Source organism: Odocoileus virginianus, chromosome 5 (genome assembly GCF_023699985.2).
Source record: "Odocoileus virginianus isolate 20LAN1187 ecotype Illinois chromosome 5, Ovbor_1.2, whole genome shotgun sequence".
Classification (NCBI taxonomy): Eukaryota; Metazoa; Chordata; class Mammalia; order Artiodactyla; family Cervidae; genus Odocoileus; species Odocoileus virginianus.
In genome coordinates this window covers 86,813,684-86,831,781 of record NC_069678.1, presented here as the reverse complement: position 1 = coordinate 86,831,781, position 18,098 = coordinate 86,813,684, and the positions used below count along the sequence as shown (strand labels likewise).

At 43.6% G+C, this 18,098-nt stretch overlaps 1 protein-coding gene across 1 annotated transcript in view; it reads left to right on the top strand.

Moving 5' to 3' along the window:
- The window catches only part of MACF1 (microtubule actin crosslinking factor 1), a 338,082-nt gene that overhangs the window by 315,964 nt on the left and 4,020 nt on the right, over positions 1-18,098 (top strand). The window contains 9 exon segments of the mRNA XM_070468372.1: positions 318-481; positions 1,739-1,901; positions 4,010-4,164; positions 5,012-5,086; positions 6,238-6,255; positions 9,172-9,289; positions 10,077-10,145; positions 16,476-16,687; positions 17,182-17,292. Of these exon segments, the coding sequence (XP_070324473.1) occupies positions 318-481; positions 1,739-1,901; positions 4,010-4,164; positions 5,012-5,086; positions 6,238-6,255; positions 9,172-9,289; positions 10,077-10,145; positions 16,476-16,687; positions 17,182-17,292 (1,085 nt within the window).

Sequence of the window (18,098 nt, the reverse complement as noted above, 5' to 3'; positions counted from 1 at the left end):
TCATCAGCGCTGACTGTTTACATTGGTTTTAGTAGTTTCTTCCTAAAATAAGTTGGCGCCTGTAGAACTATTGTGTTTCCTTGGTCCGCAGAGTGGGGCGGAACCGACTGAAAGTGTGAGACAGGTACTTGTTGGCTGGGGGACGAGCAGCAGTCGTTTCTGCTTCCGTGCCTCAGTGCGGCCAGGGCCCGAGTTTCCTTCCTCAGTTACTGACCGGATGTCATTGTGCAGATCCTTTAGGTTCAGCCAGATGGCACCTTCTCATTGTGAATGGACAAAACCAGCTTTTCTAATCTAATGATTATTTTTCCTTTCAGGGAAGTCCTTGAGTCAGCCTGCGCCTCCTCCCATGCCAATCCTCTCACAGTCTGAAGCAAAAAATCCACGGATCAACCAGCTCTCTGGGCGCTGGCAGCAGGTGTGGCTGTTGGCGCTGGAGCGGCAGCGGAAGCTGAACGACGCTTTGGACCGGCTGGAGGAGGTGAGGCCCCGCCGGGCAGCCGTCCCTGGAGGGAAGTGACTTATCAAAACACAGCCCTTCGGAGGCTCTGGGTACTGACCCGTGTGCCTTGACCTACTACTTCTGCAGGAGGAGCAACAGAGCAGTGTAGACCAGGACTCAGTCCTGCAGGCCCCATGGGAGGAAAGACCCATGTGAGGAAGCTAACAACTGATGGGCTGTAGCACTGGTCGTGGAAAGCAGGCTGTCAGCCAGTCCAGGCGGGTCCGGCCTGTGGCGCCATCCTCCTTAGCGCCCGGCCATGGTTGAGAATCAGGAGCCTAGCTTGGCAAAGTTACCGCCAGTTGTGGAGCGTCTCAAAAAATGACTGTTACTGAGCCCTTTGCGTAAAGATATAAACTCCCCAATTATGAAATGAGTAGTTTTTTTATAATCCTGTTATTTGTCGATTCTTCAGTAGATTATAAAAAGCAAATCTATTTTGAAGTATCATTAACTGGTCTGAAAAATATAGTACTTCACTTCCTAGTTTCTAAAACAAATTTCTAATATCTTTTATATTTTTTCATTTGTGCACATCAAAGCAGCTATGCCCAGAAGTGAGTGTTCTGTGTTTTTTGTTGTTATTTCTGTAGATCCAGTTGAGTTTTCAGCATTTTTGGTTTTGGCTTTTTCTTTTTTTTCCCCATTCCTTCCAACTTTGGAGTTTGAAAGACCAGGGGGAAAACCGCTGCACTGTTTTGAGTTATCCTGAGTCCGTGTCACTGGCATAGTGCAAGTAGCCCAGCATCACTTTGTCCACTGCACAGGCTTGCTGCTGTCCACCAGGACCAAATACTTACAGTGGGAATCAGAGGGCAGTTCACTCCCTCTGGCGCCATCCCAAAGCAACACCACATAAGTGGGGCACACTGAGGACTTCTCTTCGGGGTAGAATCCATTCTTTTACATCTGAGGGGATGATCCTTTGAAAAAAATGCCAAGGGAAAGCAAGGCTGACCCCACCCACTCTTGTTCTGCGTTCTCTGTATCTTCCATGGTGGTTGTTGAGTTACTGTTTCTCTCACTGCTCCATTTTACCGCAGCTCATGTAAACAATCATGGCTCTAAGTGAAGGAGCCAGTGTGCCTTCACAAAAGAGGCCACACAGAGATTTCATTGTTGGTCCCCTGAAAAGGCCCGCATGGCTTTGCTGGATGTCTGAAAGTTTGGGTATGCTCTGGGCAGGTTTGAAGGCCAAAACAGTAGGTCTTGTTGATGCCTCTGATCTCTGTCTAGTTGAAGGAATTTGCCAACTTTGACTTCGATGTCTGGAGGAAAAAGTATATGCGTTGGATGAATCACAAAAAGTCCCGGGTGATGGATTTCTTCCGGCGAATTGACAAGGACCAGGATGGGAAGATAACCCGTCAGGAGTTTATCGATGGCATTCTAGCATCCAGTGAGTCCAGTGACAATTCCAAACCCAGGTCACAACTAGATTCCTTGCACTTGCTTTGTCGAAGCAGGCTATATTTCTGGCTAAAAAGTCTTTCTTAAGTGAAAGCTGAAGTCTTAGAGAAGAAGTAATGTACCTGCTTACTAAAATTGGTCTATTGTTTTGATGGGGAGTCGGACCTCATTTTGCTTAGAATTAAAACAGGCAGGTCTTATTTGACACATTATGGCAAGCAAAACACATTCAAGGTTTAGAAAAGGAGCTAACTATTGTGAATGAAGTTCTAAGTACAGGCAGACATTGGAGATATTGCAGGTTCACTTCCAGACCACCTTTATAAAGCAAATATTGGAATAGAGAGAACCATTAGACATTTTTGGTTTCCCAGTGATATAAAAGTTATGTTTATACTATACTGTAGTCTATTAAGTATTCAATAGTGTTATACCTTAAAAAATGATGTACATACCTTAATTTAAAAATAATTTATTGCTAAAATATGCTGACCATAATCTGCGCCTTTAGCAAGTCATTATCATTTGCAGTAGTAACATCAGAGATCATTGATCACAGATCACCATGAGAAATATAATAAAAATAATAATGGAAATTTTGAAATATTGCAAGAATTGCCAAAATATGACACAGAGAGATATGAGGTGATCATATACTGTTGGGAAAGTGGTGCCAATAAACTTGCTTGGCATGGATGGAGTTGGCGCAGACCTTAAATTTGTTGTAAAAAGAAGGGGATGATATCTGAAGCATAGTAAATGAGATCATATATTTTATAAGCTGTTACATAGATGCCAGAAACTGACATGAGATATGCCTATAAAATATTTTTTTTAAGTTTTTCACAGTATCAGTTGTTCAATAGGAATTCAGATTTATTTTTTTTCTTCCAATTTTATTGAGATGTAAGTAGCATACAGCACTGTATAAGGTTAAGGTATACAGCATAATGATTGGATTTATGTATATGAAGTAATTAGCACAGTAAGTTTAGTGAACATCATTTCATATAGGTACAAATTTAAGACATAAAAAAATTATTTCTTGTGATGAGAACTCTTAGGGTTTACTCTCAACAGCTTTTATATGTGACATACAGCAGTGTTAATTATATTTGTCATTTTGTTGTACAATACATCCCTCATAATGTCAGTTTCTGACATCTGTATAAAAGCTTACAAAATGTATGATCTCATGTATTTTTAGCAAAAGGAATAAGTGAGGCGTTTAGTTAAGTGACTTGCCCAGATCACAAAGCACATCTCACAGGTGTGCTGCTTCACATAGAGGCCCAAGAAGGCCTGTCTGGAGGTGATACCTAAGTTGAGACCTAAGTGATGGTAAAGATTCAGCCACATCAGGATTTCAGGGGAGAGACAGAGGCAGAACCGCAGCAGGTACAAAGTGCTGAGAGGAGAATGAACTTGGCAGGTTCTCAGAGGTTAACATGGCTGGAGTGTCATGACCTCAGAATTGGTAAGATGTGAAGTTGGAAAGGTAGAAAACAACTATTAATGTGGGGTGTTGTTGGCCTTCATGAAGGGATCAGATCTTATTCTAGAGACAGTGGGCCGCCAGCAGAGATTTCCATCTGAGAGACAGTGTAGTTCACTTTATGTCTTAAGAAGTCACTCTGGTTACTGTAACATTCGCACCTTGGAAAGCAGTTGTGAGGAACCCAAAGCAATAATCTAAATGTAGAAAAACTTCACCCTATTTATTCCAAATTGTCTGTCTCCTGAAATAATCTAAATATCCAACCTATCAATAGTGGAGTGAATAAGTATATTCTGAAGTTCAGTGGTAGGTCTCTGGTTTTAAATTGCATAGGGAGTTGGGAGGGTTATAAGTCTATTAGCAAAAATGCCAAAAACTGAGTGTGTTCTGGGGCATGCTCTGAGTGTGCCATAATATATTTCGGGGTGATGTTTATCTTCTTTGTAACTTTTTGTGTTTTCTAAAGGGAGCATGTACTGGTTTTCAGAAAAAAAAAAAAAAGACAAATTCTTTTAAAGAAGTATTTATATAACCTCCAACCAGCCAAGTAAGCCTTTTCTCTTAGTTAATGTTCCAAAATGTGATTAATTTTCCTCCAGAGTTCCCTACTACCAAGTTAGAGATGACTGCTGTTGCTGACATTTTTGACCGAGATGGGGATGGTTATATTGATTACTATGAATTCGTGGCTGCTCTCCATCCCAACAAGGATGCTTATCGACCAACAACTGATGCAGATAAAATTGAAGACGAGGTACGAGAAATAATTGTATTTTGAGTACATTTTTGATGACATGTTGCTACTGTCCTGAATTTGGTCGGGTGCAGTTGCCATATCAGCCCTTCAGCATGTCTGTTGGGAGGTGATTATCTGGAGTTCTGTTTGCGGACCCCCTGTTGGATGGTGGAGCCCCCGTGGGTCTCCAGCTATTGAGCTGTGGCTCCGTCTCAATGAATTCACTCACGTGAGTCATCTCTATGTGGTGTTCTGCAGTTTCAGAGAACCTCTCCAGGGTACCACGTTTCCTAGAACAGACTCTGCTTCAGGGTCCAGAGGAGCATCTTCATATATAGCATTTAAGGGTTGAAACATAGTGTTTAAGATGTGTACCCACCAACCTCTCTGCCTATTTAAGAACTGTATCACATTGAAAACTGCATCATGCTAAAAAGTATGAATTCATTAGGAGCTCATAGAATTGATCCTAAGATGGGGGAAGCAATGGGCCTGGTCTGGGGAGTGGCCCAGAGCACCCCAGGGCCAGGCTCCTAGGTAGAGATTTAAATCAACTCATAATTTGCTGTTAATTAGTCAGTTAATATTGATGCATGCATATTAGCACGTTTCTCTGAGGGAATTTTGAAGCAAGATGGAAGAATGTGTTGTATCATTACTGGTGAATTTCCTTTATATTCAGCATCTAACTGAGTCTCCATGAGACTCATGATAGACGATAAATGCATGTGTTAAAAGCCTGGAATTCCTAAAAATATGTAATGAAGAGCTTCTCTGATGACATGTTAAGATCTTTGTTTCTTTGAAGAGGGAGTCTTGATTTATCCCTCACATTTTTCTTTTTGTTTTTATTCACTACTAATAGGTCACAAGACAAGTGGCTCAGTGCAAATGTGCTAAAAGGTTTCAGGTGGAGCAGATTGGAGAGAATAAATACCGGGTAAGAAAGAGAAAATCAGTCCTTTGTGGTGGTCATTCCTTCTGTGCCGCCCTCACAGGAAAGAGCCTGACACATGACAGATGGGTGACCCCAGCTTCCCGCTCGCGATGCTTGGAGGACCAGAGCCAGTGGGGCTTGACATGCAGTGTCTGCCCCTCATCTCTGCAGGTGCCAGGTGTCAGGTGTCCTGTGGGCTAAGATTCAGAGCCCCACATAGTTGCATCTGGAAAATAGTGCCCTATTTGGTCTACAATTGCTTGTATGAGATCCAATAAAGGAGACATTTCAGAGCCCTCTCTTCACTACTGAACAGGTCTTTGTGGACGTGGAGGCACCTTTACCATAAGATAAGGAACCAGCTATCTGATGACTGGCCATTGCCCCCAAGGAGCTGGTCGTCATAGCCCATGTGGCTCAGAGGCTCAGGGCTAGAAGAGCTGTGTCCAGGCTCCACAGGACTCTTAGCCCGCTCAGTAGTCTTCTGCAGAAAGCCGTGCCGAGTAAGGCCATAAACGACAGTGAGCCATGCTGTGTTTTAGCTTCGTTTGGGGCCAGGTGGGGACATAAAAAGAATCTATGACAAGATTCCTAAAATGTACTCGGCAGTATGTCAGGATTCTCTAAGGTCCTAAGGTAGATCTAGGATTGGCAAAGAGGATTTAGGTGGCCATTTCAGATGACAGAGTGACATGCAGCCGGTTAGGAGCACGAACATGAGATTCATGGGCATGTCAGAACTGTCTTCAAGGCACAGCAGAGCCACCTGGTGCTCCTCTGAGCCAGGGAGCAGGGTGCCACATGGCTCTGCCTTAGATCCAGCCCAAGCTTTGGGCTATAATAAGGCTGTAAGCAGTGTTATCCTGGTCTGTTAGGTTTTGTTTTGTTTTAATTACCTGTGAGAGAGATGAATTAACAGTAGCAACATAGAGTGCAAAAGTTAGGTCTTCTTAGCTTGTAAAACCGCATCCCTGAGTCTGCCCTGAGTCTGAAGCTGGATAAGAATATGGTCAGTATGTATTGTTCTTGAAACCGTTAACATGACTATGTGATTTTCATTCCTTAGTGTTAATTTGACAAAATGTTCTCTGTTTTTTTTTGTTTTTTTTTTTTTCCTTCCATTTCCTCCATCCTTTACTCTTAACTGTCTATAGTTCTTCCTCGGCAATCAGGTATAGTGTGCCTTGCAAACATACTTTTTGGTGGAAATGGTCTGTGTGGCTAATGCTGCCTGTTCTTTGCTATGGGGAGAGGACATAATCTGAAGCATGCCTGGGTCACATCAGGTTGTCTTACCAAGCGGAGAAACTGCTAGCTGGGCAAGTGTTCTAAAGATGTCTTCAAAGAAAAAGATACAAGTGTATATAATTTTCCATTCAAAATTTGATCAGCTAAAGACAGTATTTTGCTGGGCTGCGTTACAAGTACATAGTATGGTTCCAGGGAAGTCAACTGTGATATCAGTCTATCCCACCTCTGAAAGAGCCCAGTCTTGTCCTTCTGTTTTGGAAGTCAGAATATCAGATAGCACAGTTCTGACTTACACCCAAGTCTTTTGACCATTAACACAGAATTTGCAATGCACATTAAGTCAAAAAAGTCTTGGGATATTTAAGGTACCCGTTTTAATACCTTATTAAGATTTTAGTTATTTGTACTTATATTTTATAATTGTAAGGTATGTGAGAAGTGTAGTGTGGAATCATACTTGGCTGTAGCCTGAAGTTTGCCAATTATGGCCAGCTAGTATGATCTAATGGGATCAAATTAGACTTGCAAAGAAGACTGAATGCTTTTGACTCTGCTTGGTAATTCTAACCTTTTAGATCTTTTTGAGGGCTCTGGGGTCCTATGTCTTTAAATGGAAGGAAGTTGCATGGGTAAAATTTGTCTTGTGAAATGAAATCAGAAACACTTGGTGGATTTGAGGCCTTCAATCTATGTTGAGTTCCAGGCACTGCCCTAACCACTAACTATAGTAACATTCTGGGCCAGTGGGAAGAACAAAGGATGGAAAGAAAATGAAAACAAGAACAGCCAAACTGACTTTAAATAAATCATTGCAGAAGAGTGGCAAGTAGCACCTAAAGGTCGGGCCTGTTTGCTAATGACTACCTGTGGGTACAGGGCCCCTTTGAAGTGGCACCGATGCCCTCTACTCCACTGACCGGCGAGGGTCAGAGGAGTCCCTTCCAATGTTGGGAGCAGAATTATGAAGTTCATTTTGTGCACGAGGCACCTGAGGCCTTAAGGACCTCTGTGCCCTCAGTCACATGGGGAATAACAGAGCCATGACCCAGGTCACTGTAAGGGATTTTCCGTTTAAGAGAAGGAAACAGAGCTTACTGTTGTCCCTAAGACTGTCCAGAGGTCCTTGCTTCTCTGGCAACCCTTCTCTGCCAGATTTGTGCTGATCCCTGTTTGTAGAGATGTGGTAGTCCCTTCCACACTCGCCACTCTGGCCTCAGCTTCCCCAGCCACTTTGGCCTCTGCCTTGGGTCAAACCTCCTTTTCCCCATAGCTCAGTAAAAGCAAGTTAGAATATTTCAGAGAGCTTTAGTAAGAAATTAAGGGCAAAAAAGAATGAAATCAGTGCAAATAGGCTGCCAAATCATCTTGTCATATTGACGGGGCACAGCAATCTAAGAATATAGCTCAGCTTGGGGTTCATTCCTGATTGCCTCTGGGAGACACAGAGCTCCTTTCCTCTCCCCTCACTTACCCAGAGAAGACCCCGTATCGTGACGCAAGCTGACATTGCCCTCGGATCTGATGGAATCCTTGGTGCCTCCCTGCTCCCACTCACAGGGCCAGTGTCTGCGGGCAGCTTCCTTCCTGGGACAGGACATTCTTTCCCTCATATTTCTGGTCCCCACTTCAGTGCTCCTCACACCACACCATGCTGTGGCTGCAGTCACTTTGTATAAAAACCTATAACCTGTGTGAGATGAAAGATGAAGGGTGATTTTTATTTTCAAAGATGAGGGCTTGGGTTGGGGATGGTATTTTTTTCAATCACCTTGCCTGTATAAATTAACAGTGAACTTGAGTGAGTGCAAAGTCATATGGAGAATTACCACAAAAATACTGATTTTGAGAGAAGTTGATTATGGATCCTTCTCAAACATCCTTTCTGGCATTTTCAAATTTTGTGCCCTGTTTCAAAGTTATGGTTCTCCTTTTAACTTTGAAAATCTTAAGTGATTGAATTCTCCCCCCAACATTCTCTTTGAATTAAACAATTTTAGGAATTCCATTTCTCCAACCGTATGTTTGATTTTTGTTTTGAGATCTCATGATTCTCTTCTGTTGCCTCTTTATTTTGGGAAGAGGCTAATTTATGCGATAGGAAACTCCAGATGTTGATAGGGTTGGGAAGCTGGCATATTTGGCAGGAAAAGAAAAATAAATATCAGAAAATCATGCTTGTTTTAATATCTCAAAATGATTGTTGAAAACTACTTACAGTCAGCATGGTAGATTAAAATTTTAATTTCTTCAACTAAATTTTAGTATAAACACTATCTAATCATTTGTTCAAATGAAGAAAATTTTCTGCTGATGACAATCACAATTAGAGAATATTTAAGGGTTTATTTCTAAAATGATGTGGAAAATCAGATTTCCTTCTAAGCTTTTAGTAACGATGATGCTTTGCAAGGGTTTCCTTGAGACATGAGATATTTGCTGTTTTCCATTTAACTTTTGAGCACACTGTATTCAGAAGCTGACATCTACCTCATAGCTACCTTTTCTTTTATGGAAAAAAAACTAGCTTAACAAAGAATTGTATTACTGGATTTTAATTTGGGCAGCGTCTTTGAAAGACTCAAAGTGAGCTAACGCCTTGTCTGTCCTCCAGCTTCCCCTTTGGGGCAGGGTCAGAACCCTTGGAAAGTACGTCAAGACAGTGACCTTTAGCTTTTCCATATTTTAAGTTTTCTGTGAAAAATGCAAAAAAGGGAGAGTTAAAATTTGCTCCACACTGCGAACTTGTCACTTGATCTGAATACAGTCTGCTCCATTAGGGGCGTGTTGTCCGCCCTGCCCCCCAGCGCCCTGGCTCACCTGTGTCCTTGGCCCTGCAGTTCGGGGACTCCCAGCAGCTGCGGCTGGTCCGCATCCTGCGCAGCACCGTGATGGTCCGTGTCGGCGGAGGGTGGATGGCCCTGGATGAGTTTCTCGTGAAAAACGACCCCTGCCGAGGTAAGAAGCCGTGCTCAGCACGTTACTTGTCAGCCACGCCCTCACCATTGGTCTTTCGTGATTCCAAAGGGTGCTGGTAGTGGGGTCTGTTTGGTGTCTGTTGTTAAGCTGCCCAGATGTCACCCAGTTAGTGCAGATGGGAACTTGGTCAGGGTGCCAGGGCAGACCAGGGGAGAGAGCAGGAGGGGTGGATGCTATTGAGGGAGACAGGTTTCTGGGAATGCAGTAAATAAGAATTAGGAATTTATTGGTGTCATCAGATATTTCCGTATGAGGTGTTAAACTAACACCAGCCTGGAAAGAAGCCCTGAAAAGGCCTGTCAGCTCCCTGTTAGCGCTGCCGGTGACCTTGCCTGAAATTTGTGCGTCTGAAAGTCAGGGAGGGCACTAGGCCCCTCTGGGGACGGGGAGCGCCTTTAACCAGAAGGATGAGGAACACCTGGCAGTGGACCTGGGCGCTTGTCAGGCAGGGAGTCACCTGAGGGGGCCTGTGAGGTCTCGGTCTGCTTCGTCCTACAAAGGCCGGCACACCAGCCCAGAGGCCAGAGAGAACAGCCAGTTGAGCGTGAGCGATGGCACCTGCCGCTGGAGGCGTGTGGGGCCGCGGCCAGTGGGAGATGGTCAGATCCCGGTCGTGCGTCCCCTTCAGCTGCTCCTTCCCTCCCCTCTGTTAGCCGAGCTGCATGTGGGTATGCAGGGGCCTCCCCCTCTCTCTGCCACTGTGTCTTTCTTGACCAGTTTCTGCGTTTCCTGCTGTTTTTTTGTGTTTATGTATTTTTTATTCTAGTGCACCATCCTGGGAGTAAAATAAAGCGCTCTGATTCCAGCTCTTCGATTTCCAGTCAGTCTCCCATAGGTTGGCTTTTAAGCTTTGTCCCTCTTACCCACGTCCCGGCCCGTTGAGAATGGCTTTGCTTTTTAAACTTTAGCATCTCTTGGCTCTGTGACACCTGCTGCCTTTATGAATGCTTCGAAATAGCCAAACCATAGCTCTTCTAACTATTGTAAATTGACAAAGCATAAAATATGCCTGTTGAGACAGTACCCATGGAGTTTGTTCTGAGTTTCTGTTTAACAAATACTTACAGGTTTTTATGCTACACACTGTTATAAGCATTTTACCAGTAAAAACACATTTTCCCCTCTAGGAGGTGTAGCTACTGTTGTTATCTCCATTGTATAAAATAGCGAGTTGAAGCACAGAAAAGGTAAACAACCTCCCTGAGGGGAGGCAACTAATAAATGGCAAAGACAGGGTTCGGATGCAACAGTCTGGCTCCTAACCGATACGCTGTGTGTCTCATGGGCTAATACACCCACCACCACCCCTTCTTACATGTGTTTTACTGCATAATTAAATTCATAAAGCTTACTTTGTAAAGCAAACAGAAATGTTTACCATACTGTTACATCACTTCTTTGGATGTGATTTATTGTCAGAATCTGAAGCATTTAAAGCTAAAGGTCCTGGGACTTCCCTGGCAGTCTGGCAATTGAGACTTCGCCTTCCAGTGTTGGGAGAACAGGTGCAGTCCCTGGTCGGGGAGCTGAGAACCCACATGCTTCCGGGCCCAAAATCTAAAACATCCAGAAGCAATATTGTAACAAATTCAGTAAGGACTTTAAAACTGGTCCACATCAAAACAATCTTTAAAAAATAAATAAGATGAAGGTTCTCACATGAATTCAGATATGCTCGTAAATTCCTCTTAACTCGTTCTGCATATACTCCAATAAACCCAGAGTAATAATAGGGTAATAGTCTTCATTAGGAATTCCTTTTTATAAAGTAGTTAGTTTTAAAAACACCTTTTCTGATAAAAACTAGAGCAGGTTTAAATCTATTTTAGAACTTAATTATATCACGAACCAATTTCTTTGATATAAAAACCCCTTTGATTGTTTAAAATGAGAAGCAGTATATATGTCTTTTTAACCTTAAGTCAGTAAAGCAAGATTATTCCTTTCCAGATCTATTAATAAGGTTTTATTTTTCATGTCATGTGTGATTGAACTAAATAAAAGAGAGAGAACTGCATGTGACATTTTGGAATCTTTGCCTGTTTGCTGCCTGCTCTACTTGCTCTGTTGACAGTAACATTGTGCTGCTGGCCAAGGAGAACACTGCTTGCTTTTCCTTATCTTGTTAGCTAGAAATTGGAACCCCCAAGGATATATGGGAGGGCCATCTAGGAGCTATTTTCTATGGAGCATAGTAGCCTCTTTCAGCATCTCTTGGAGCGAACCAGGTAAGGCTCTCCCCTATGCCTTCCCAAGGGTGCCCTCATCCTGACTCCATTGACCATAGAGTTCAGAACTCCTGTTAGTCTCAGATATCATAACTCTGCCATGATGGACAGGATGAGCTACATCTCAGCAAATAAAAAGTTGTACTAATAAAGGAACACTTAAGGGCCCAGGCAGATGTAATAAGTGATATTAAGGGCATGAATGTCACAATGAGAAGCTGCCTACGATTCTGTGAGGATTACTAGGGAGCTTCTCGAAGCTCCACTTCAGTGGACTTTTTATTCATTTGGGTTGTATTTACTTGGCTGCACCACAGAGAATGTTATTCTGTGGACAGTACAAAATTTATGATATAATATTGATGTTGCATAATCGTGTTATCTGCCTTTACACAGCTGTTTAAGATGATGAAAGCTATCTCAGCCTGCACATTTCTGTAGCCAAATGTAAAGGTTAAAGTAGTCAACTCAGTAGGTTCCTGGTACTGCCAGAATTGGAGATTTCGCTTTCTGAATTGAACCGTGGCAAAGGAAATCATGTTTGGATGGAAATAATACGTGCACATTTACCCTAGGGGTCCAATGAATGTTTCTGAACATTAGACAAATTAGTTCCCTGAAATTTTACTGACGATCTAGAAAAACTTTATTGTGAAGATTTAAAAGACACAGTTTGGCTTAGAACTGATTTTTTTATTATATGGTAAAATACATGTAACGTACCATCCTGACCATTTTTAGGTGTGCAGGTCAGTAGCACGTTCACACTGTTGCGCTACCATCACAATCTCCCATCCACAGAACTCCTTATCTTGGTATACTAAAGCTCTACCCATTAAACAATGGAAGTGAATTTTAACTACAGGCCTGTTGCAGCCAAAATCAGTGGCTAGCAGTAGTCTCTTAGAAAAATGATAATCTCTCTAGTGGTTGAAAAACTGAATTTGAAATGACTGCCTTTGGGGTCTGGGCCCCAAGATATGATCTTTAAAAAAAACCCAAAAAGGTCATGGTCAAATGCATTTGTAAGACACAGAATTAAAAGTAAGCAGGTTTCTTTACTGCAGGACTTCTCAGAGTTTATAAAATGCTGATTGCACTAGAGCTATCCTAGAGAGAGAGAAAAAAAAAATGTAGAATTACTAAACTTCTCTTCGTAGGAAACCCCTCAGAAGCCTCAGTTTGGGAAATGCTACTCTAAGCAATGAAAGACCATGGAAAGGTTTTAAACTGTTTAGAGAGATCAGATTTCTATTTAGAAATTCAGTCTGGGAAATGAGGAGTGAGGGAGGGATGGGGTTGAGATGAGAAACACAGAGACCATTTGGAAGCCTGTTACAGTGGTCCAGGGTTGGGGAGATGCTCCATGAACCACATAAGTTTGAGGTGTGCAGGAAGTCTGACGGGATTCAAGAAGTATTAGAAGGTGGAGTCAAGCCTACATCGACAACCAGGTTTCTGCTTCAGTCATGTCTAATCAGTACTGGATGTAAGGTTCTGGCATCCAGGAGAAGGCTGCACTGAGGATGTACCTGAGAGGCAGGCAGGGCCGGATGATGGTGCTAAAGTCTCAGGTGCATGAGCTCCTCACCAGATTGAAAGTCTAAGGGAGAACAGGACTGCAGACAGAACCAGGGGGGACATCAGCACTGAAGAAGTGAGTGGGATGGGGTAGTCCACACAGGAGACAAGCAGGGGTCCTAGAAGCCAAGAGAGAGTGTTTCAAGAAGAAAATAGTAACTCCCCCACTTGCAAATGACAGCAGAGAAGTGTTTTTACCTGTGTACAGGTGATACACATGAGTACACACATACTCTCTCAATTCAGAAAGCACTGGCCAGAGTGAAGTAAATGGAATATATTCATAGCATTATTTTTGAGAGTGTACATTGATGTAAAATTTTGTAGAGCAGTTGCTATTTAGTCGCTAAGTCATGTCTGATTCTTTGGGACCCCAAGGACTATATATAGGGGTCCTCTGTCCATAGAATTTCCCAGGCAAGAATACTGGAGTGGGTTGCCATTTCCTTCTCCAGGGAATCTTCCCATCCCAGGGATCAAACCCACATTTCCTGCTTGGCAGGCAAATTCTTTACCACTGGGCCACCTGGAAAGCTGTAGATCAGTTGACAAATACCAAAAACCTTAAGTGTGCATCCTTTCTCCACAGCAAATCCACTTGTAGAGACTTACCTTAAAGAAGTCATCATGGATGGGCACAAAAACTTTTTTCAAGTAGTCTGTCACAGCATTGTATACAGCGTGTTAAAAATTATGAACAAATACAGCACAGGGTTGGTGAAATAACTGATCTCAATATGATGAAATAATACTTTGTAGCTAGCTGAAGTTATGTCAGATACATCAAACATGGAGGAATGTTTCTGATGTTTTTGCATTTTTTATATATGGACATACACATACACAGTTGTGCAGAGGAATAAAGATACTAACAGTTTAATAGTACTGTCCCCTAAGGTTAAGCAGTTTTAATTCTTTGTAGTTTTCTGTAGATTTCAACCTTTCTACAATTTTTTTTTCCTTTCTACAATTTAAAAGCATCCCCTGAGACAGTAGTGGTCTGTGACCCTTGCCAGTGATGGCCGCAGGGAGGGGGCCGGTACAGCCGAGAGTGGGATGAGCTCGTGTAGCTGATGATGCATGGAGCTGGGAGTGGGCAGAGAGCAGCTCGGGAGGAAGATAAGGATTCTGGTCCCAGTTCTTGCATAGTTTTCCCTGCCCTCAGCCTCTGAGTGCTGCAGTCTTCCGTGACGTGAGGATGCTGACTGGCTACCAAGAACAGTCAAGCATAGTATTTACACGTGATCACGCGCTGTAAACTGCAGAGTGCATGGGGAACATGTTCTTATCGTTATATTATTGCATTTAACATGTAATTGCCCTCATCAGTGATGCCATTTCAGTCTTCCTCTTGTGTCACTGTGTTGTTTTCTGGAGAGTGAGCTCAGTGAACTGTTAAGTCTCATAGGTTTAAACCACATGTCTGAAGTTCTTTCTGGCCTAGGGTCATAAACAACTTCTCTGAGGCATCGTGGTTGGTCCTCAGTTGAGTAATGATTTCCATTTGTCAGTGTTACTTCAGCACTTGCTGTGCATCCACCGTTGTGCTGGGCATGTTAGCAAACATTAAAGATAAAATAAGTGTTTAGCAATACAGAATGTTATTAAGTACCCAGGTTAGTGCTGAAGGAAATTCTCTTTAAGAATCATGAGTTTAGATACTGAGGGAAGTGCTGGAGTTTGGGAAAAGGATCAGTAGGGAACCAGAGGGCCAAGGAATGAACCTGGAAGGGCATGTTCTGTTGGGGCCTGAGGAGGAAGGAAACAGGTCAGCATTCCAGGAGTGCTGCACCGTCCGACAAGAAGGACCCTTAGACATCAGTCAGCCTGATTGATCACCTCCAGGGAGGCTGAGGAAACAGAGCCCCAGGCAGGAGGGGTCACAGCTGGGAAGAGCTGGACTGTACCTCAGAGGTTTTGATATCCAGGTTAGCCCTTTTAAGCTGATACTCTGATGTGTCAACTTCACATATTGAAATGAATTTGGATTTGACTTAGGAATTTAAACCACTCTGCTTATGAAGCCTCGTGCAACCTGATTTAAAGTCTAATTCTACCAAGATTCCTCAAATTTCTTGAGGACTTGTGGGACTGGGCAGGATAGAGGAGTGTGTACCATTACCTGAAATCTTCTAAACTTGCAGTTTCTGGCCAAAGTAAAACATCTTATATAGGGAAGAATGGCAAATAGTTTATGGTGGTTCCATTTTCCCAGGCTTTACTAACGGTCCAGTTTGTTTAGACCTGTCCCAAACAGGGAGCAGCTTGGGGGGTGAATGAGGAGACAGAAGGTGATCACAGAATTAACACCTTTCAGTGAGGAGTGACCTAAGAACACGTTGCAGGGGGATTGTTTACTTTAAATTCATCACGTCTTTCACAGTTAATGTGTGTGTTGGCCGTATTTGTTGTCTTCTGACTGAATCCAAACGTGGGGTTCTGGTCTGGTGGCTCCAGGAGCCCCGGGACAGCACTGCTGGCCGTCAGTGCTGTCCCCAGACTCTCCAGCTGACATCCCTCTCCCACCGCAGGTCTGCCTTCAGCTTCTCGTGGCGTTCAGCTTTTGACTCAGTGGTTCCTCACTGCATGGTCTTGATCTCTCTCTCCCACATGTTTACTTCTTAACAGTTCAACCTAGATCTTTTTACTGTCCTGAGTCCCTGGACCCCTTTCTTTAGGATTATTATCAACTGAATTCAAGTAGAAGGGTCTAGATCAGTGGTCCCCAACCTTTTTGGCACCAGGGACCAATTTCATGGGAGGCAGTTTTCCCACGGAACCAGGGGAGGGGGTAGTTTCTGGATGATTCAAGTGCATAACATTCATTGTGCCCTTTATTTCTGATGCCACTCCTGGTCTGATAGGAGGTACCGATCTGCGGCCCAGAGGTTGGGGACCCTTGTCTAGATGATGTCAATTTCAGTGATCTGTTTTTCTGTACTGTTTCAGTACCATGTGTCCTATAAGAGTTGAGCAAAAAGTACACATGTCCTGTGAGAGAGAAAAGAGAGGTTTTGATTTAACCTCGGAGGTTTGTGGACTGCTGCATCTGCTTTCTCTTGACCCAGGGGACAGTGCCAAGGCAAGATCATGACCGCAGCATGGGACGGTGCTTGGTACACAGTTCTTTATTACAGCAAACCAAGGGGTTATTCGCTAATGTGTCTGCTGTGGGTAAGAATCATGACAAGGCTGATAAATCAGGAATATATCTCTATTTTAAAAGAAGCCGCAGATGGTACTAAACCTGTAAATTATATAACTTTTTGTGGGGTCAAGCAGCTGTGTGACCATCAAAGATATATATTTCAAGGTTAACTGTCACTGTATGTGTGTGTATTTATTCCCTCTTCTAGCACGAGGTAGAACAAACATCGAACTTAGAGAGAAATTCATCCTCCCTGAGGGGGCATCGCAGGGCATGACGCCCTTCCGGTCCCGGGGTCGAAGGTCCAAACCGTCTTCCCGCGCAGCCTCCCCCACCCGCTCCAGCTCAAGTGCCAGTCAGAGTAACCACAGCTGCACGTCCATGCCGTCTTCTCCAGCCACCCCGGCCAGCGGCACCAAGGTGCGTACAGCCACTCCCAGCGCTGCGCGTGGCCGTTGTGCAGTGTCGCCTCTGACTGAAGACACACAGACCAGGCTGGCCAGGCCCTGGTGGTACACAGATCTGGCCTTTAACATGGCCGCAAAGGACGCTTAAATCGGAATTGAGTCATTCGGTCCAAAGCGCTTCTTTCCACGTATTCCCATTTTGAGTTTGAACCCATCCAGAGTTACTGATCTTGAAAATCCAGGCACTATCTGTGCAGCTGGGGCTAAGTAAGAGAGAAGTTCGTTGTGATGATGGGTTGTAGATAAAGAATGCTACTGCTTTTCTGCCTTGGCCCCTTTCATCCCGTTGGACTGATGCACATTTTATTTTGTTTTCTGTTTCTTTAAAATTTAGTGTCTTCTATTTATTATTTATTTATTTATTATTTATTTTATGTTCCCAATTTGCTCCTTTTCTGTTCCACTTTCAATTGTTCCCGTCCTTCCCTTTGGATTTCCGTTTCACAGACTCCGCTTCAGTTCTCTCGCTGTTATGACAAACCCTGGTTGGTAAACAGTAAAGCTGGCACCCCTGTCAGGGACAGCCACTATCCTGACCTCCAGCTGCCCAGCCCCGAGGTAGAGTATGGCTTTGCTGACTAAGGACACAGGCAAGACCAGGCCCTCGCTCATGCCGAGAACCTGACCAGCTCTCCCTCCTGACACGAGCCCGTGCTCTTTTCCATCTTTGTGGTGTTTGCTTTCACAGCTGATTCATCCCGTCCATTGTCTTTCAGGGGTTTCTAACTCGGATTCACCAAAACTGGAGATAAATAAGTGATGCCCGAGACTGTATTGTGTAACAACTTCCCAACAGTCCTTAGAATGATATTTGTTCAGAGTGGTAAACAGTGGTCATTTGTGGTGATTTATCAATATTGTTTATAATCAGGCCTCTTGGAGTCTCCAGACGTCATATCTGACACAAACGAGTTATGAACACTTGAAATTCAACAACGGTGCATGTTCAACAGTGTTCTATCTTTGCTTAGGACAGAAGAGTGGCTGGCACCCTCCCGCCCGGAGTCGCATCCCGTGGGTGGTTGGTATTGCCACACTGGTCCAAGGCTTAGGTGCTGCCTCCTTCAGCCAAGCACAGCATTTGTGAACACTGCTCTAAGGCTCAGGTTTCAGTTTCTGAATTCCTTGGCCCAGGCACTTGGGTTTCTATAGCCTTGATTTGAATACACATGCGAGCAATTCAGCATGTTCAAGTGCAGTCATTAAAATATCCAAGTGCTTTTGGAAGAGCAGTGTTTCAGAAATAAAATGTGGACTAGCAGCTTGTCTGATAGCGGTACAATTGGCACTCTAGCTCTGCCGGAAAACATTGGGTTCTTGTGCCTCAAAACATGGCACTGTGTTTAGTCGTGTAAAGCTTCAAC